This window comes from Rhincodon typus, chromosome 2, assembly GCF_021869965.1.
Source record: "Rhincodon typus isolate 14 chromosome 2, sRhiTyp1.1, whole genome shotgun sequence".
NCBI classification, from domain to species: Eukaryota; Metazoa; Chordata; class Chondrichthyes; order Orectolobiformes; family Rhincodontidae; genus Rhincodon; species Rhincodon typus.
This window is the reverse complement of record NC_063333.1, coordinates 63,679,564-63,700,930: the sequence shown is the minus strand read 5'-3', so window position 1 is coordinate 63,700,930 and position 21,367 is coordinate 63,679,564. Positions and strand designations below refer to the sequence as shown.

The window sequence follows — 21,367 nt, the reverse complement described above, 5'->3', positions numbered from 1 at the left end:
ACTCGTCCATGCTGACCAGATATCCTTAATTAATCTAGTCCCATTTGACAATTAAAATTGCTTTTACACTTCAATAAACTTTTCTTCTGCCTTCAGTATTTTCCATGCTCAATAGTTGACTGAAACTGCTATTTTCCCAATCCTTGCAACAGGGGGCCTCTTTTTTAACAAAGATTTTTCTCACATTTTTTCCTGATTTTCTAAACAATTGTGACAGCAATCACTTGCATGACAGGGTGCTTTAAGCCTCTTTAAGGTTTCTACCCTTGAAGTTTCCTTTCAAATAAGAAAATTTCACCATTATACTAAACTCACGTTGAGTATCTGTTATTGACTGTTCTTTCCTGGGATTATGATTTGATTCTTTCTCCTTACATCTTTGCTGAGACTCTGCCTCGTCTTTACCAGCTTTTCCAAAACAGCTCACTGTTTCAAACTGATTTGAAATTTTACTGTCTTAGAACTGCTATAGCTCCTGCTGCCTTTTTACTACAGGTTACTGTTTGAGCAGGTGCTGACTGGCTCTGTGTGCTGAATATTTAAATCTGCACTCAAAATCTGTCCTGCTGATACCATTGTATAATGGAAGAGAGTGATGCTGAAACGTCAGCCTTCCTGCTCCTCTGATGCTGCTTGGCCTGCTGTGTTCATCCAGCTCTACACCTTGTTATCTCTGTAGTCCCAGCAACAGCCTGGTAAATGTTTGAATCCTCTCCAATTCAATAATATCCTTCCTATAACAGAGCAACCAGAACAGTACATAGTATTCCAAAAATGGCCTTGCAAATGTCCTGTACAACATCAACATGATATCCCAATTCCTATACTCAATGGTATGAGCAATGAAGGCAAGCATGCTAATCATCTTCTTAATGACCCTGTCTACCTGTGATTCAACTTTCAAAGAATGAAGTACCTTAACTCCTGGGTCTCTCTGTTCCACAGCACTACCCAGGGCCCTACCATTAACTGTGTAAGTCCTGCCCTTGTTTGCTTTTACCAAAATGCAACACCTTACATATATCCAAATTAAACTCCATCTGACACTCCTCAGCCCATTGGCCCAACTGATCAGGATTCCTTTGTAATCTTGGATAACCTTCTTCACTGTTGAATATACTGCCAATTTTGGTGTCATCCACAAACTCACAAACCATGCTTTCTATATTCTCATCCAAATCATTTATATAAATTACAAACAAAAATGGACCTAGTACCCATCCCTAAAGGACAGCACTGGCCACAGGCCTCCAATAAGAAAACCAACCCTCCACCATCACCTTCTGTCTCCTACCGTCAAGTCATCTCCTCACATCTGTTCACTCTTCTCAAGTAGCATAGTGAGCTTCTAGCTGGGCAGCAGTGAGATCCTGGTTGACACTCATTATTGCTTGTTAATATTTTGTTAACAGCCTAACTTGCCATAGGTGGTGATCTTACAAATTTCATCATGAAAATTAGCCATTAGGAAACCTCAACTGGAAACGAGAGTGTGTTTTTGACAAGTTCAACTCACCATCTCCTCTTAACTACCTCTATCTTGCCCATGGTCAAAACTGCAGGCGGGGACACAGTCCATGAACATTAGCCACAGATGCCTTTCCACCACGGGTATTGGCACTCCACTTTCAGGAATCCATCGCCATCATTCTGGCATCCCCCATTTCACTGGGAGTGGGCTCTGCAAGTGCAGACTTGTCTAGCAGGACTCACTGACAACCAGCAGTGTACAGCTGCATAAGCTTCAGTCACCTCACAGGGACCAGCATTCAGTCCATGGTGTAGATCAGGCTATCTGCCAGAACCGCTCCCTTGCTTTCTCAGTATGCATTCACATTGTGCCCACTGGCCTGCCCACAGCGTACATGCCTTACCTGTCCTGTTGTGTTTTGCAGTGGGAATTCATACAATCACACAACTGCGCAGTGGCCAAGCGGTGCAATAGTCTTCAGTCAAGGGTGTGTGCATCTTATTTTACATCAAAGTCTTTGAGGACTATTCTGTAGCAAAGTCCATTGGGGTACTTGTTAGAGGGCCAAACATGGTTTGTCAGGGGCAACCTCAGAAACCAGTCCAGGACTTCTTCCAAGGCCAGATATCTAGTTGGGGTGGCATTGGACAGAGGGGCCATGCCTCTATGCTGCAGGGAGTGGATCATGGTTGGTCATTCAGTCCTAGATTATTACAACATGGAAAGATGCCTTTTGGCCCATCAAGTCAACACCAGAAATCAAGCACCTACCTACTCTCATTCTAATGTCCAGTGCCTGGTCCAGAGTTTTATGCTTTGATGTTTCAAGCGTTCATCTAAATACTTCTTAAATGTCGTAATGATTCCACCTCTACTTTATCTCCATAGGAGCCAGTTCAGAGGGCTGGTATAGTACCTTCAGGGATATGTGTGTCCACAAGCCAGGGAACTGGGCAGTGCTGGCAGGTCAGGTCTGTCAAAGGGGTTAACCACTGTCATCCCATCACTTCCTTTGCAGAAACAAAGGGGAAAGCGGGGTTTGGGTTAGGAGGGAAGGCCAATGTGGCAGAGGGTCAGAGAAGGGGTCTGAGGTAAGGGGGTAGGTAGGTGGGCATGTATGCACAAGTACGTGGTTTGGTTGATGACCTGGGGGAGTACGAAGCCTGTGAATTTGATGGAATGGGCACCTTGGAAGGACAGGGTGATGTTAGGGCTCTAGGTGCCACATTAAAACTGAAGCTGTAAGCTATTGGATGAGGACTGCTCGAAGTAGTTTCAATTGTGAGAAACATGGATAGTGCACAATGTTGAAGAGACTGGCAATGGAGGAGCTCACAAAGAATGGGATCAGTGAGCTGACATGGGGGTTAGGGTTGCATCTACAATCTGTCACTGTGTGTCAACATTGGCCTCAAACACATGTTGGCTCCGCAGACATGCAAGGAACCTGCTCCTTGGCTATCCTGCAGCATTGACTCTCTCTATGTGTGACACCTCATAGACACCATCTGAGATAGACATGTCCATCTACATAGCCAACTGACCAGGAAGGAATGTTGACAAGGTACAGGAGTGAGCCATTGCTGTCGCTGCATTGCCCTTCGGCTCAGACTTCAGAACTTTTTTCAGCCTCATTGGTTTCTCATTGTTATGACAGGCTCAAGCATGGGAACCTTATTGCTGTCCTGAGTGCATCATTTCACCATTCAATCCCTTATTGAGAGCAGGTTCACTGCTTTTTATTGGTTTCTGTTTCACATCAGCCATATTAGGATTGTTGAACAGTCCAGATACTCGTGCAACCAGACCTCAGGCCTCTCTGATTTCTAGAGTGCAGTATCAGTGAGTGAATATGTATGTGATATAATGGCACCTTAATACCTCCTGGATTCCTTCAGCCTCAATCCTCCATCTGTGATATACTGGTTTCTCGCTACAGGTGGTATTATCATCCCTTTTGAATCCTGTTTTTTTTCACCTTCTAGCTCCCCAGTCATGGTGGCCCCATTTACCCTTTCCATAGATCTTCCTGCTCTTTCCCTGAGCCCAGAACTAGTCCTGACACCACCTCTTATCCATTGAACTGCTTCTTCAACCTGTTGAGTACATTCACTTCTCTCGCATTAATATGCAACTCCAACTCCTCTGCCATTGTCCACACGCCTTCCCAGTTTGTCAATGTTCATTCCCTAAGAATCTTCCACTTCCTAAATGACACGGCCATTAATTCCATTCCTAACTTGATAGCACTATTTAGGTGCACTATTGAAGTTTACATTGCAAACCTCCTGTCTGCCCTGGATAACATTCCTGCTTTGACTCAGTCTCTCTACCTGCCTTGACTGTGCACTTTGTCCCAGAGACACTACCTCGCTTAGATGGTAAATCCCCAGAAAGTGCCCTGACGAGTTCTCAAATCACCATGCAATGTGTGTCCCCCAGTGATGGCTTGTGGTGTGATCATGGGTCTCCTGTGGGAATTGCACCCCATTGCCAGCCATGAGAAATAATGTAACAGTTGCCTGGGGATGAAGTGACTTTTAATTCTTAGATAACAAGATGTAAAGCTGGATGAACACAGTAGGCCAAGCAGCATCAGAGGAGCAGGAAAGCTGACATTTTGGATCTGGACCCTTCTTCTGGACCCTTTTTCTGAAGAAGGGTCCAGACCCGAAACGTCAACTTTCTTGCTCCTCTGATGCTGCTTGGCCTACTGTGTTCATCCAGCTCCCACACCTTGTTATCTCAGATTCTCCAGCATCTGCAGTTCCTACTATCTGTGACTTTTAATTCTTGTTTTTTTTTGGCTATTTTTGTTCTCCTTTAGTGTTGGAGTATCCAACATCCATTTAAAAGCTTTCTTTATTGCCAGAATAATTGATAATTAGGAATTGTCTTTGAGCAATTATAGGAAAGAACTTTGACCTACTAAGACTATCATGTGGAGTTAACAAACAACCAAGCAACCAAACAAACAAACAAACCAAATGTCAATAGCCAATTCAGATATGCAGGTCACTGCTTCCTCTTAACAGTGTGGATGTCTTGTAAGCTGCCTGTGTGCTTCCTCTGATGGCCACAATCAATGAGCAGCTTCAGAGTCTGATTAGGAGCTGTGTTGCATGATGTGATCACTTTAATCTTCTGGGAAGGTGTCAGCACCTACCAGAACTGGTTTTGGAGACAGTTGATAATTGTTTATGAGGAAGACTTAATCCTGCAGATTGTATTGTGTTGACCTCTAAGGAATCCATTTAGTGTGTTGCAGTTCTTCAAAACATTACACTTTGAATACATCAAGCGTAAGGGAGATGTGTAAATATAGAAACAAGCCAAAACATAAAACAGGAGTAGCCTTTTGGATAACAAGATGTAGAGCTGGATGAACACAGCAGGCCAAGCAGCATCAGAGCCTCTTGGACCTGTTCTATCACTGCATGTGATCATGACTGATCTGTGACCTGAATGCATAAACATATCTCTTTCCCTATTATCATAAAAAACCCTTTAGATTATAAAAATCTATCAATCTTAAATATAAATTTACAATCAAACTCATTATAATTGCTTTTGCAGAAGAACTTTTATGCCACTCAATTTTATACCATCCTTTATGTGGAGAGAAGTATCCAAATTTCAATCTTGAAAGATATTATGGTTCAAACTTTTAGGCTCTGCCTCCTAATCTTTGACTCCCTGAACATCAGAAATTGTTTCTTGCTATTCGATTTATATGTTTCCCTTCCTATCTTGAGAATCCCAAACAAATCACTTTTGGACCATTTAAGTTCCAGACAGCACTGCCATCTCACAGTGCCAGGGGCTCGGGTTCGATTCCACCCTCAGGTGACTGTTTGGAGTTTGCACATTCTCTCCATGTCTGCATGGGTTTCCTCCGGGTGCTCCGGTTTCCTCCCACAGTCCAAAGATGCGCAGGCCAGGTGGATTGGCCATGCTAAATTGCCCATAGTGTTCAGGGATGAATGGATTAGGTGGGTTATGGAGGGATGGGTCTGGGTGGGATGCTTTGACGTTCGGTGTGGGCTTGTTGGGCCGACGGGCCTGTTTCCACACTGTAGGGATTCTAAGAAAGAAAATCTAAGAAATAAACCCATACTTTGTGTATTGTCTCCTCATAACTTTTAGGTCTAGTATATCAGAGATTTATTCCTTCCAAGGTCAATGTATCCTTCCTAAAGTATGGACTAATCAGGCCTTTGTAGAGTTGAAACATTATTTCTACCTCATTGATTCTAGTCCTGTAGATATAAAGACCAACATTCCATTAATATTTCTGATTACTTTCTGTACTTGTTTGTAGCATTTTAATGAAATATGTTCCTGAACTCCAGATCTCTTTGAATTTCCACTGATTTTAGGGGTTTTTTGCCAATTAAGAAGTGCCTTATTTTTTCTTTTCCAGGTCTAAAGTGTAGGACTTCACATTTCCCTACATTGACGTCTATTTCCCACAATTATAGAGGCTTATAAAATCATGAGGAGCATGGATAGCATGAATAACAGGGTATTTTTCCTAGGGTAGGGGAGTACAAAACTTAGAAGGCATAAGATTAAGGTAAGTGGGTAAGAGTTAAAAGGGGCTTTAAGAGCAACTTTTTCACACAGAGGGTGGTGCGTGTATGGAATGAGCTGCCAAAGGAGGTGATGGAGGTGGGTACAATTACGACATTTAAAAGGCATCTGGAGAGTACATGAATAGGAAGGGTTTAGAGGGATATATACCAAATTGACAAGAGGAACTCGAACAGTTTAGGATATCTAGTCAGTGCAGATGAGTTAGACTGAAGGGTCTATTTCTGTGCTGTACAACAGTATAATTTTGCATATTCATTTAACAAATTAATCTTTGTAACTCCTGACTTTAATTCACACTGGTAACAATATCACTTATCTTTATGGCATCCACTTGTTTGGATCTGTGGCTTTCATCTAAATCAATAGTAAGTACGATGAATAGTTGGAGCACTAATATAGATTATTGTGAGACACCACTAATCATATCCTGCACAATAGTGTGCTGACCTATTATCAATACTATCTCCTGTCACGCAGCCAATTTCCTAACTAGATCAATAACTTGTCCTCAATTCAGTAGGCTACAATCTTCCAAACAGTTTCTTATGAAGATATTTGGAAGTTCGTATAACTAACGTCAAGAGAGACCCAAATAAAAGCAAAATACTGTAGATGCTGGGAATCTGAAACAAACACAGAAAATGCTGGAGAAACATAATAGGTCTGGCAGCATCTGTGGAAAGAGAAATATAATTAACATTTCAAGTCCGTTATGACTCTTCTTCAGAACTGGAACAAGTTCCATAATTAGGGTAACTGCAATCTTCTTCCATACTTCTTTTAAAGAGCTTGATTTTTTTTTGATTTGATTTATTACTGTAGCATCTACTGAGATACAGTGAAAAGTATTGTATTGCATGTTAACCAGACAAATTGTACCTTACGTAAGTTCATTAGGATAATAGAACAGAATGCAGAATACTGTGTTACAGCTGCAAAGAAGATGCAGAGAAAGATCAACTCTAATATGTGAGAGGTCTGTTCATAAGCCTGATAACAGTGGGGAAGGAACTGTTCTTAAATCTGTTGGCACGAGTTTTCAAACTTTTGTATCTTCTGCCCGATGGAAGAGGGTGGAAGAAAGTATAACCGGGGTGGGAGGGATTTTTGATTATGTTGGCTGCCTTCTTGAGGCAGTGGAAAATAATTGGAGGAATGGAAAGTCAATGGAAGGAAGGCTGTTTTTTGTGATGGACTGGGCTGCATTCAAAACTCATTGTAATCGCTTGCGGTCTTGGGCAGAGCAGTTGCCATACTAAGCTGTGTTACATCCAGAAAGGATACTTTCCATGGTGCATCTATAAAAAGTGGTAAGAGTCATTGTGGACATGTCAAATTTCCTTAGCCTTCTGAGGAAGTAGAGGCATTAGTGTGCTTTCTTGTCTGTAGCATTGACATAGATGGACCATGATAAGTCATTGGTGATATTTACTCCTAGGAACTTGAAGCTCTTGACCACCTCCACTTCAGCACCATTGATACAGACAGAGACATGTTCTCCACTCCACTTCCTGATGCCAACGACCAGCTCCTTCATTTTGCTGACATTGAGGGAGAGATTGTTGTCTTTATACCATGCCACTAAGTTGCCCATCTCCTTCCTGTATTTTGCAGCATTGTTGTTTCAGACCTGATCCAATAAGGTGATGTCATCAGCAAATTTGCAAATGGACTTAAAGCTGAATTTGACCAATCAGCTTCAAGTGTATAAGGAGTATAGTAAAGGGTTGAGTACACAGCCTTACAGGGCACCTGTGTTAAGGATTATTGTGGAGGAGGTGTTGTCACCCATCCTTACTGTTTGTGATCTGTGGGTCAGGAAGTTGATTATCCAGGTACAGAGCGGGGAGTAGAGTCCTAGGTCTTGGAGATTGGAGATAAAACCATCTTGCATGGAAATCATTTGTGCCTGGGTATTTGTCATCGTTTGGTGCCTTTTTCTCATTGTCAATTTGTTAATGTTCTTTCCTATCCATGATTTAATATTAATTTCCTTGAAATTTCTGACACGCTGACGTTGTCACTTACTGAAGGATTTTGGCAAGTGTCAGTTCAGGGCCACCTACAGGTTTCATCTCACTGCCACTAGTATTCCACATTTTTTAAAACTACTTTTTAAAAAAAGAGTCTTTACTGGAGATTTGAGATTACTGGAGATTTGAGATTTGGACTTCATTTTGAGGAGTGGATAAAATATGTAGAGAGGTAGCAAAAAGGCTTCTCACTGGGAATACCTCTACACATGGTACATGTGCTGAAGAGAAAAGAGACAGAAGAGGAAGCACAGAAAAAGGCCAATGTATACGCAACATTAGTGTTAGTGCTGTCCCAATTGTTGTTCCCGTTCCCCCACTATGACTTAAGCTGCTGTCTATTTGGTAAAATATAAGTTAGCTGGCTGCAATAATTTTCACAGGGTCAGTATTGGGGTGCCTCAGGTGCTGCTATCCTTTTCTCCCACACCCTTCAATTGCATTTCCAATGGAAAATTGTGATGCTTGCAAGAACTTTTGGGATTAGATTTTCTATGAAAGATTTGCTTTCTACAGCCGGATTATTTTGGGCAATGATATTCTCCTCACAGTGGAATCCTGTCACCTTTTGTTCTACTATTCAGTTAAAAAAAAACTGTCCATGAATCAATTCTGTACCACACAATCATGAAATTGAGACTCTTGAGCCTTCAATTCTCAAACTAAAATACAAGTCAAAGAACTGAGTAGAAAATTAGATTAGAGACAATGGAACATTCACTTATTTGAGAGGTGGTTGAAGAGAGTTGCATACTGAATGAAAGATCGAACATCGGAGGAATTTTTGTGTTGTTCAAGAGATAATTAGATAGAAGATACTAGAGCTATCTATTAGAGGATGAGCCAAGTCATTAAAACAACCTCTGTGGTGATGATAATGTTAACAATGAGCATGATCAAGGGAGATGTGAAGTTCAAGGTCAAGCATTAGTCCTTGTTTAAATTTCGTGCCCTGTGTTTTCGCTGACATAAACCCCTAATTTCCTGCTTTTATCTTTCTATGCACCAGCTAAGATACAACAACTCAGGAAGGTAGATATTGTCAGTGATAATGAGTCATGAGGTGATTCAGAATACCCTAATGATCTGGAAGCAGTCTAGAGTGGGTGAGGTTGTGTTGCCTTTGCAATGGAAGCCCAGGAGAATCCTACCTATTTCTTTAGAGTTGTGGAACCCAGATCTCACAGGTGGCTGAGGAGTGGAGACAAACCTAAAGAGATGGTGAGCCTGAGAGTGCCTCTACATGAAGCTGTCACCACTCAAGGAAAGCAGCAACATGCCAGGAATCCATCAAAGCATTATTTCTGTGGCACTCAGCTAGTGGCATCATGAAGATGAGGCGGGGATTCACACTCTCACAGTCAGTCTTTCCATGACTTCTTCCTCACAAAATTATATGTTGCTGACAGAGGTGCTCATAGTAAGGAGTTGACTAGCTCACTTGGCTGGATGACTAGTTTGCAATGCAGTGATACCAACAGCATGAGTTCAATCCCTACACTGGCTAATGTTACCATGATGGTCTCATCTTCTCAACCTCACCCATGATGTGGTGGCCCTCAGGTTAAACAGCTCCCAGTTGTCTCACTCTGATGAGAGACCAGCTCTCTGGAGCTGTAGTATCTTCATCCATTTGTGATATCACTGTCAGAAATAACAACTGCAAAGCTCACTTCTTTGATAGAATCAAGCTGGCATAAAAATCTTTTTTTTGAATTCATCCATGGAATTTGACATTGCTGGGCCATAGTTATTGCCCATCCCTAACAGAACTGAGGAAGGTAGTGGTGAGCTGCTTTCCAGTCCGCTCTGTTAGGGAGACTATTTTGACCCAGGATTTTCAGCCAACGACACTGAAGGAATGTTGATATATTTCCTGGTGAGGTTGATTTTTTTTTGGAAGAAACATTCAGGTAATGGTATTCTCATGCATATGCTGTCCCCATCTCTCTTGAGGTCACAGGTTTGGAAGGTACTTTCTAAGGAATTGTGGTAAGTTGTTGCTTTGCATTTTGCAGGTGGTACACTTTGGTGCCTCCCTGCATTAATGGTGAACGTTGAAACTATTAGATGAGAAGCCAATCAAGTGGGGTCCTCTGTCCTGGATGGTGTCATGTTTGTTGAGTGATGTTGCAGCTGTACCAAGTCAGGGAAATGGAGAACATTCCATTGCACTCCTGAATTGTGCCTTGTGAAGGGTGGACAGGTTTTCAGGAATTGAGGTGAGTTCATTGCTACAGAATTCCCAGCTTATGACCTGTTCTTGTAGTCACAGTGTTTATACGGCCGGTCGTGTTCAATGTTTTGTCAACAGTAAACACCAGGATGTCAGTAGTATCAGGATCAGCATTGAGGAATAGAGTCATAGAGTAATACAGCACAGAAACAAGCCCTTTGGCCCAACTCATCCATGCTAACCATGTTTCCTAAACTGAACTAGTCCCATTTGCCTGCATTTGGTTCATATCCCTCCAAACCTTTCCTATGCATGTACCTGTCCAAATGTTTTTAAACGCTGTAATTTTAACCGCATCTATCACTTCCTCTTGTTGCTTGTTCCAAGCACACACCACTCTTTATGTGAAAAAGTTGCCCCTCAGGTGCCTTTTAAATCTTTCCCCTCTCAGCTTAAACCTATGCCCTCTTCTAATTCTGGACTCCCCTACCCAGAGGAAAAGAACTTAGCTACTCACCTTATTTGTGCCCCTCATGGTTTTGTAAATCTCTACAAGGTGACCCTTCAGCCTCTAGGGAAAGAAGGCCCAGCCTATCCAGCCTCTCCTTATCACTCAAACCTTCTAGTCTCAGTAACATCCTTGCAAATCTTTTTGGCACCCTTTCCAATTTAATAACATCCTTCATATAGCAGGGCGATCAGAATTGTATGTAGTGTGCCAAATGTGGAATGCTATTGAACATCAAGAAGCGGTGGTTAGATTCTTCTGTTTTTAGAAATGATCATTGCCTGGCACTTACATAGTACAAATGTTATCTTTATGATGGCAGTATGCCTTTAAGAGATGTGTTCTGTCCTGTTGCTCTTGTAGAGGAGTGTTGCCTCAGTGGCGCTGAAATACCTCCTTCAGACAGGCAGTTGGTAAACAACTTTGCATTTTCTCTGGGTTTTTTTTTAATATGACAAAAGAAACATGAGTGGGCAGGGTCAGGCTCACACAGACTGATCATTTGCTTTCAGTTAGTTGAATAGGTATTTGCTGGCTGCTGGAGCTGAAAGCTCAAGTTCTCTGCTGCTAGAGTAGAGTCGTGGACAGAGAGGCTTCTGCTTAAAATTCAGAAGGGTAGATTATTCTTTTCAGTGTTTCTTTCTACTACACTGGAGAGAGATAACAAGTGACAATAATAACCATGTTGCCGAATTGCGTTTGTGTTAATGGAATGCTGCCTATAATGGAACAGTTGATGTTTAGTGGTTAAATAGTATGTTATCTTGTTAAATATTTCAATAGAGTAAACGTATACCGATTCTTCTTTTTGTTGTATTTTAACTGTGTTGTAAGAATAAAGTGTGTTTTGATTAAAGTGTAATGGTGGACCAATCAAATCGCAAATGAAAAACAGCACTTTACACCTGCTGTTTCAAAAAAGTAATAAAAGTTAGGGTCTGGCCTATCTCAACAATATACCTTGGGGGAATCTGGTCTGGCACCTAACACTTTCTAGTTATCAGTCCGAGCTTGGATTTTGTCCAGTCTTTGCTGTATTTGGACGTGGACTGCTCCAGTATTTGAAAAGTCACGAATGGTGCTGTACATTATGCAATCATCTCCAAACATCCCCACTCCTGATCTCATGATGGAGGGAAGGTCATTGATGAAGCAGCTGAAGATGGTTTAACCAACGACGCCACCTGAGGAACTCCTGCAAAAATGTCCTGGAGCTGAGATGACTGACTTCCAATAATCAGAACCACCTTCCTATGTACCCAGTATGACTTCAACCAGCAGAGAGCTTGCCCCTGATACACATTGACTCCATTTTTTACAAGGCTCCTTGATGCCACACTCAGTCAAATGCGGCTTTGATATCAAGGGTTGTCACGTTCATCTCCCTCATTGGAATTGAAGTTTTTTTGTCCATGTTTGAGTCAAGGCTATAATGAGGTTAAGAGCTGAATGGCCCTGGCAGAACCCAAACTGGGCATCACTGAGCAGGTTATTGCTGAGCAGGTGCTGCTTCATAGCATATTTGATGATGTCTTCCATCAATTTGCTGATGATCGAGAGTGGACTGATGGGGCGGTAATTGGCCGGTTTGGATTTATCTTGCTTTTGTGTTCAGGACGTACCTGGACAATTTTCCACATTGTTGGGTAGATGCCAGTGTTGTAACTGTAGTGGAACAGCTTGGCTAGGGGAGTGGCAAGTTTTGGAGCACAAGTCTTCAATACTATTGCTGGAATACTGTCAGGCTCCATAGTCTTTGCAGTGTCCAAAGCTTTCAGCTATTTCTTGATATCTCAAGGTGTGATCAAATTGGCTGAAGACTGGCAATTATGATTTTTAGAAAGCTGTTTATGGAATGCAGGCATTGCTGATAGAGGCTAGCACTTAGTACCCACCCCTAAATGCCCAGAGGGCAGGGAAGCGTCAAATACATTATTATGGGTCTGGAGTCATATGTAGGCAAGACCAGTTAAGAATGATAGTTTTCCTTCTGGAAAGACAATGAATGATGATGATGATGATGATGATGATGATGATGATGGTAATGATACTGTGAACCTCCAGAAGAGGCTGAGATAGATCATCCACTTGGTACTTCTGGCTGCAGATCGCTGGAGTTGCTTCAACCTTATCTCTTGCATGGATGTGCTGGACTCCCACATCATTGAGGATGTGAATATTTATGTGGCCTCCTCTTCCTGTTAGTTATTTCACTGCCTACCTCAGTTCATGACCGGAGGCAGGACTGCAGATCTTAGATCTGATCTGTTTGTTGTGGGATCACTTAGCTCTGTCTACCGTTTGCTGTTAGTGCTGTTTAGCATGCAATTAGTATTATGTTGTAGTATCACCATTTTGACACCTCACTTTTCAGGTATGCCTGGTGCTGCTTCTGGAATGCCCTGCTGAGCTCTTCATTGAACCAGGACTGATCCTCTGTCATGGTGGTAATTGTAGAATGGGGGACATATGGGTCATGAGGTTACAGATTATGGATGAAATTCCAATCTTACACTGCTGATGGTTCACAGCATCTTATAGAGGCCCAGTCTTGAGCTTCTGGATCTGTTTGGAATCTGTGCCACTCAGTGTGGTGATAGTGCCACACAATACGATGAAGGGTATCCTCAACATGAAGGGGGGGAAGTGAGGTGCGAATTTATCTCCACGGGATTACAAGATGATCACCTCTACTAATATAGCCATGGACAAATGCATCAGTTACAGGTGGCTTATTGAGTATTAGTTCAATTAGTTTTTTTTTCTCTTAATTGTCCTTTCTCATTCTTTGCCACAAGTTCAATTTAGCAGCTATGTCTTGGTTGTTACTGAACTACTCTAGATAATGGGCATTGACACGTCCCAGCCAGAGTACATTTAGTGCCCTGATCACCCTCATTGGGAATTCAGCATTGAGGAGTACTGATTTATGTGCTGAAGGCCAGTAGGTAGAAGTGCCGACATGAAACTCAATGTCTCTTTTCTAAATGTTGATGTTTTTATTGTCATGCAGTCAGTTTCTCTGAACAATAACTGACAGGTGTTTTGATCCCTAACTCTTAATCCTGCTGTAAAACTGCTTACACACCAATGCCGCTGGCATCAAGAACAACTTTAAATGACTTCTCATAATCCAGTGTGGATAAAGCTGGTGCTCTATCAGTCAATGGAACTTCCCATACCCTTTTAGCAAGTTGATTTTTTTGGCAAATTATGCGTCCAATTCGTTCAATGCAGTCCTTCAAATTTCAAATAGAATATAAATTCGCTTTTGTTACCGCATTAACTATACTCGATACAGAATCGGTGTGACCTAGCCAGTTTTGGCACCATCACAGTATGTGAGCTCCAGCTACTATGACTCAGTTGTTTCAGCTTGAGTGTTGGAAAATGTCCTGGAAAGGATAGACCAGGACTATTTAGGTTTCACCAGGGTCAGAGCTCGATGGTGGTGTGGGGATTGGAAACTTCAAGGACATTGAAGATCTTATGAATGCTCCATCCCTAGCAGGAGCTCTGGATGTGGCTGTCAGTAGTGAATACTTTGAAGATCAAAGTAATTCTTTGTTTCAATATCTGCAGTCCTCCAATGAAGTTCGTGTGTTTGAAAGCAATAAGCGAAAATGGAAATATTGTGGGGAAAGAATTAAGGAAGGGGAGGATGCCAAGTAGCAAAAGGCTCAAGGCCTCACCATTAGCAGCTTTCACATTATGCCAGACAGAAGGTTGATGGTGAAGGTATGGGTGAGATAGGGGTTGCAGGCATCAATATATTAACACCCTCAATGTTGACCCCAATGCCATCCTAATGATACAGGGTCAGTTGATGCTGAGAGCCATTCTGTCTGCAGATTGCAGGAGGTGTGGGCATTCCTGTGCCACTCTGTTTCTACCCTTCACCATCAGTTGTGTCGTGCCTATTTCTGCAAGAAGTATTTTATTGGTTGCATTGCATTGTATTTGGATGGTCTACCAGCCATAGCTAAATAGATATCAAGAGTGAGAAGTAAGCATTGGCTTGAGAGGCTTTGTTGAGCAGTGGCTCAGCAAAAAGTACAGGTAAGCTCAGGTAAACTCCTTTTAACTTTCCTTTTTAGTCTTACAGCATTTGAGATGGTGGTTAGGGCAGTGGCATGCTCCTCCTGCAGGAGGTGGGAGCCTAGGAAGACTTCCATCGTCCCTGATCACTACAGCTGTGGGAAGCGCACCCAGCTGCAGCTCCTGGGAGACCATGTTAGGGAACTAGAGCTGGATGCACTCAGGATCATCCAACATACTGAATGCATCATAGATAAGAGTTTCAGTGAGATGGTCACACCAAAGGTGCAGGCAGATTGTAGCTGGGTCACCAACAGGAAAGGCAAAGGACATAGGCAGAGAGTGCAGAAATCCCCTGTGGTCATTCCCCTCGAAAACAACTGTACCATTTGGATACTGTTGGGAGGGATGACCGATCAGGGGAAAGCACCAGTAGCCAGGTCAGTGGCCCTACAACTGGCTCTGGGTTACAGCGAGAAAGGGTAAAGGTAAAAGGAACCTTAGTGATAGGAGACTTGATAGTTAGGGGGATAGACAGGAGATTCTATGGCTGCAGACAGGAATCCAGGATGGATTCCCAGCTGCTTGTCTCGGAGCAGCTGCAAAACATTCTCAAAGCGGTAGGGTGAGCAGCCAGAAGTTATTGTGCACGTTGGCACAAATGACATAGGTAGAAATAGGGATGAGGTCCCACAGACGGATTATAGAGAGCTAGGAAAAAAGTTAAAAATGAGGACCTTGATGGTGGTAATCTCCAGATTACTTCCAGTGGCACATGTTAATGAAGTTAAGAACAGAAGGATATGACAGATGAATACGTGGCTAAAGAATTGGTGCAGGGGGCAGGGATTCAGATTTCTGGATCATTGGGATCTTTTCTGGGGCAGAGGTGACCTGTTCAAGAGGGATGAGTTGCACCTGAATTGAAGGGGGAACCAATATCCTGGCGTGCAGTTTTGCTAGAGCTGCAAGGGAGGGTTTAAACTAGATTGGCAGGAATTGGAATCCTCAACAGCAGGGAGGAAAGTGTGAGGCTGGAAAGAGATACAGTAATTAGTTGAAGCAATTTGAAGAGACAGGTCAGGCTGGAACAGGACAGGAAGCAAGGAATGCCTGTTGGATTAAATTGCATCTATTTCAATGCAAGACGGCTGAAAAGTAAGGCTGATGAACTAAGGGCGTGAATAGGTACATGGGACTGGGATATTATGGCCGTTACAGAAACATGGCTAAGGGAAGGACAGGATTGGCAGCTTAGTGTGCCACGGTACAGGTGTTTTAGGTGAGACAGTGGTGGAGGAAAGAGGGGAGGGGGAGTTGCAATTTTGATTAAGGGGATTATTACAGCAGTAGTCAGAGATGAAATAACTGAGGGATCATCCAGTGAGGCTTTGTAAGTGGAGCTAAGAAATAAGAAAGGGAAGATTATGTTATTGGGTTTGTGCTATAGGCCCCCGAAGAGTCAACGGGAATTAGAGGAACAAACATGCAAGGAGATTGTGGAGACTTGCAGGAGAAATGGGGTCGTCAAAGTGGGGGATTTTAATTTACCTAATATTGACTGGGACTGCCACAGTGTTAAGCGCTTAGATGGGTTGGAATTTGTTAAATGTGTTCAGGAAAGTTTCCTCAAGCAGTATGTAGAGGGTCCTACTTGGGATGGGGCAAAACTCAACTACTCTTGGGAAATAGGGCAGGGGAGGACAGGTAACTGAGGTGACAGTGAGGAGCACTTTGGGACCAGTGACCATAGTTCTATTAATTTTAACATAGTTATGGAGAAGGACAAAACTGGTCCACAGATTGAAGTTCTGAACTGGGGCAAGGCGAATTTTGATGGAATTAGACAGGAGCTTGCAGGGGTTGATTGGAGTAGTTTTTTTTGCAGGCAAAGTGACCTCTGGCAAGTGGGAGGCCTTTAGAAGTGTGATAGCTAGAGTTCAAGGTCTGTATGTTCCTGTGAGGGTGAAGGGTGAGGTTGGCAGGAGTAGGGAATGCTAGATCACAAAAGATATTGAAGCTCTGACCAGAAAAAAGGAATCATGGGTCAGGGACAGGCAGCTGGGATCAAGGGAATCCCTGGAGGACTAGTGGGGATACCAGAGTTTACTGAAGAGGGAAATCAGGAGGGCGAAAATGGGGCACAAGATAGCTTTGGCTGAGAAGATTAGGGTGAATCCAAAGAGATTCTTCAAGTATATAAAAAGAAAAAGAATAACTGGAGAGAGAATAGGACCCCTCAAGGGCGAAAGTGGAAACGCATGTGTGGAACCATAGGAGATGAACGAGGTCCTCTATGAATATTTCTCCTCTGTGTTTACCATGGAGAACGACATAAAGACTTGGGAACTTGGGGAAGTTAGTGGCGATATCTTGGGGACAGTCCATATCACAATGGAGGAGGTGTTGAAAGTATTAGAATGTATGAAGGTGGATAAATCTCCTGGTCCTGATCAGTTACATCCAAGAACCCTGCAAGAGGCTAGAGAAGAAATTGTGGGGGCCCTGGCTGAGATATTTGTATCATCGTTAGCCACGGGTGAGGTCCCGGAAGACTGGAGGGTAGCAAATGTTGTGCCCTTATTTAAGAAGGACTGCAAAGATAAACCTGGGAACTATAGACCAGTAAGCCTAACATCTGCAGTAGGTAAGTTACTTGAAAAGATTCTGAGGGATAAGATATACATGCATTCAGAAAGACAGGGTTTGATTAGGAGTAGTCAGCATGACTTTGTGTGTGGGAGATTATGCCTCATAAATTTGTTAGAGTTCTTTGATGAAGTGACCAGAAAGATTGATGATGGCAGTATGGTAGATGTAGTCTACATGTATTTCAGTAAGGCCTTTGATAAGGTTCCACATGCTCTGGAAGCTTAGATCACATGGAATCCAGGGAGAGTTAGCAAATTGGATACACAATTGCCTTGATGGTAGAAAGCAGAGAGTAATAGCGGAAGGATGCTTGTCTGACTGGAGGCCTGTGACTAGTGGTGTGCCTCAAGTGTCGGTGCTGGGCCCATCGCTGTTTGTTATCTACATAAATGATTTGGCTGAGAATGTACAAGGCATAATTAGTAAGTTTGCAGATAATACTATAATAGGCGGTATCATGGACAGTGACGAAGATTATCAGAAATTGCAGCAGGATCTTGACCAGTTGGGGAAGTGGGCCAAAAATGTCAAATGGAGTTTAATAAAGATAAGTGTGAGTGTTGCATTTTGGAAAGTCAAATCCAGGTAGGAGTTTCATGGTGAATGGTAAGGCCTTAAGGACTATAGTAGAACAGAAGGACCTTGAAGTTCAGGTGCACAATTCTCTGAAAGCAGAGTCACAGGTTGACAGGACAGTGACTAGCCTTCATCAGTCAGGGCATTGAGTATAGAACTTGGAAAGTTATGTTGCAGTTGTACAGGACATTGGTGAGGCCGCACTTGGGGTATTGTGTTCAGTTTTGGTCACCTTGCTATAGGAAGGATGTTATTAAACTTGAAAGAGTGCAGAAGAAATTTACAAGGATGTTGCCAGAACTTAAGGGACTGAGTGACAGGGAAAGGTTGGACAAGCTAGGACCTTTTTCTTTCAAGCACATGAGACTGAGGAGAGATCTTATAGAAGTGTGTAAGATCATGAGAGGCATTGATAGTGTGAATGCACTCAGTCTTTTTCCCAGGGTTGGGGAATCGAGGACTAGAGGGCATCAGTTTAAGGTAAGAGGGGAAAGAATACAAGGGAAACTGAGGGGCAATGTTTTTAACATGTGGAATAAGCTGCCAGCAGAGGTGGTTGAGGCGGGTACATTAACAACATTTAAGAGGCATTTGGATGAATATATGAATAGGAAAGGTTAAAAAGGATATGTGCAGGGAAATGGGGTTAGCGTGGATGGACATTTGCTTCACATGGACCTGTTTGGGCCAAATGGCCTGTTTCTGTGCTGTAGGACTCGATGACTCTATGACTGTAATAGGCAGTGAGAGGCTGGCAGTATTAACGTTGCTGTGTGAGTGACTGGTGCAAAAGCTGATGTTAGGTGTTAGTCTGAAGTGTCAGGGGCTGGTACTTGGTTTGTTATGGCAGTGTGAAGATTTGAGAGGTTGGTGGCCTGGTGGGTGGGAGATGTTCTACTTTAAGGTGTTTGATTTGATCTCGATCACCCATGTAAAGTCATTGGAATTCATAATATACTGCTATCAGGCTCTTATGTCCAGAATTCATGAATTGACCTCTCTGATCATCTACTCCCATTTCCTTCAGAGGATGGTCCTTGAAGGCCTCTTGACTCATGTGGAACCATGGTGTTTCTCTCTCTCTCTCTTTCGCTCCCCTGCCTACCCCGATCACTAATACCCCAGTGCCACACATTTATCCTGGAATTCTGTCCCTGCCTTGCTTTCTGTTAATTAATTTTTACCAATATTATTCAGCACAAATGTCCTTTAATAGGAGCAGCCTGTCATTAAGAAGACCAGACAAGTTACATCATGTGGTATCTGGACAGGATTGCTTATTCCTCCTGTTGAATACAGAGGCTGTCAGCTGTGCAAATTTGCCCAGTGACCATTCAGGTAAGGTGCACATACCACATTTAAATCCCAGCCACTTCAATTGGAACTCTCAGCAGGTTGCATCTTGCAACCTCCCCATGCAAATAAGGCACCCAAATTACTCGTCCATTATCCAGCCATTGTTATCGTTATTTTGGGAACTTTGTATTGCAATAGTGTTAGGTTCTACTGATTGCTGTTGTATTGGTCCATGAATTCTTACTCGAACTACACTTCAAAACTTGAAAACATTTTCGGATGCCATATGAGATGCTACAAAAATGCAAAATATGTATCAATAACAACTTAACAAATGGTGGCTGTGACAATCACTGGAGGTTGTCTGTCCTGGATATTTGCCGGCTACCAGGACATACCTGCCCCCCTGTTCTACCAGTTTTACTTACCATTGGAGGTTGCCTGTCCTAAGGTTTTGCTTGCAGCTGTGGTCTATTTGCTATGAGATAATCTAGTTTTTCCTATTGTTGGAGACTGTCTGCTCCACATGCTGTCAGTCATGTTTACCACTGAAGTGCAGCTGCCTCAAGTTTTTGCTTACAGTTGGAGGCTGTTTGCACCATGTTTGCCATTTCTTCATCATGATCAATCAGTCTTCACCTGCAAGTGTCTGTTGCGGGCTCTTTTGTTGACCTCATTCTTCCTCTGCTGCTTTTTCCTCCTATTTTGCTGTAATGCTGCCCTGTTCTGTCATTCCACGCTAGAATCTGACATGGTTGGCAGTGGTATTTCCTTTTGTTTCAACACTGGATGCTGTGTGGTGCTGTTACCATTGCTCCATGGAGAATTTGTTTTGATTTTACCATTGCCACCATGTTGCAAGGGTGCTGAGAGGTGTGCCTGGAGTGATCTTTGTGATCAGAACGTATTGAACAATATAATTTCTGCCTGGAACAGGCAGAGATATCTGTGTGACTCAGCTTGAGCAAGCCCTTCCACACTTTTGTGACCTGGTGTCACTTTCTGTGATATCAACAGCTTATTGATGCTGTTCTATATTGCTCAGTCTACCTTTCTGTTCCTGTTTATAAAATTTCAATATAGTGATCCTTTATTTTTAATTAGATTTTTCATTTTCAGGAAAATGCTTCATTGGATCCTTCTGACAATTACAAAATAGATTGAGGCTTTTTTCCAGAAATTCCATAAGTATTTAACCTATGTCATCTAAAACACAACTTACCATTAGAGACATACTGCCATGTTTCAACAATATTTTTTGATACCATGCAATAAAGGTGGCAAAGGAAACAGTAAACTTTCATATATTTTACCGAGTCCATATCAGTATAATATTAAGGTACTGAATTTCTATTGAAATGAATGCATAGTGTATGAAAGCCCAATGTAAATTCTAGCAGAAGATATGTCTTGGCAAAATATCTTTGAAATGCAGAAGGCATATATTTGCATATTGCCTGCGGCTGTGAATATTTGACCAGGAGAAGAGTCTTGGCTAATCAGAAGGCAGCTATTTCATATTGCAACAATACACTCAGACCATTAGCAAACTCTGTTTACAAAGATTGCAGTTGCTTTACTTTTCAGATATAGGTGCAGGTAATCTGGTCCATTCATATTCAATTCGACATGTATTCAATGAAAATGCAATAAAAATTGAAATCAAAGTATATCATTGGTCAACACACTGAAGAAAAAATCTCATAGTTATCTCTTCAGTTTCAAGACTATGAAGGAGGGAACTCATTTCTATAATGCAGTTGACAGTAAAAGGAAACAGAAATTAACATTTATCATATTTATATTGAGCATCAAAGTTAAATATCCATGCTACATATGTGACTCAGTGCTGAATAAAGTTGCGTAGGCAGTCATGTTGGAGAAAATTAAAAGGAAACAGGGAAACTTAGTGTGTTCTTGTGATTTTTTTTTTATTTAAAAAAATATACTTTATTCGTAGAAAATACAAAAAAAAATAAACACACTTTCACCTACCCGGTCATCCAAGCCGTCCCGGATTA

At 42.3% G+C, this 21,367-nt stretch overlaps 1 protein-coding gene across 1 annotated transcript in view; it reads left to right on the top strand.

Moving 5' to 3' along the window:
* The window catches only part of LOC109912449 (ATP-binding cassette sub-family A member 13-like), a 268,159-nt gene extending 255,296 nt beyond the window's left edge, over window positions 1–12,863 (top strand). The window contains exon 54 of the mRNA XM_048608185.1: window positions 12,783–12,863. Within this exon, the coding sequence (XP_048464142.1) occupies window positions 12,783–12,863 (81 nt within the window). The remainder of the gene's footprint in view (window positions 1–12,782) is intronic.
* The last annotated feature ends 8,504 nt before the right edge of the window (window positions 12,864–21,367 follow it).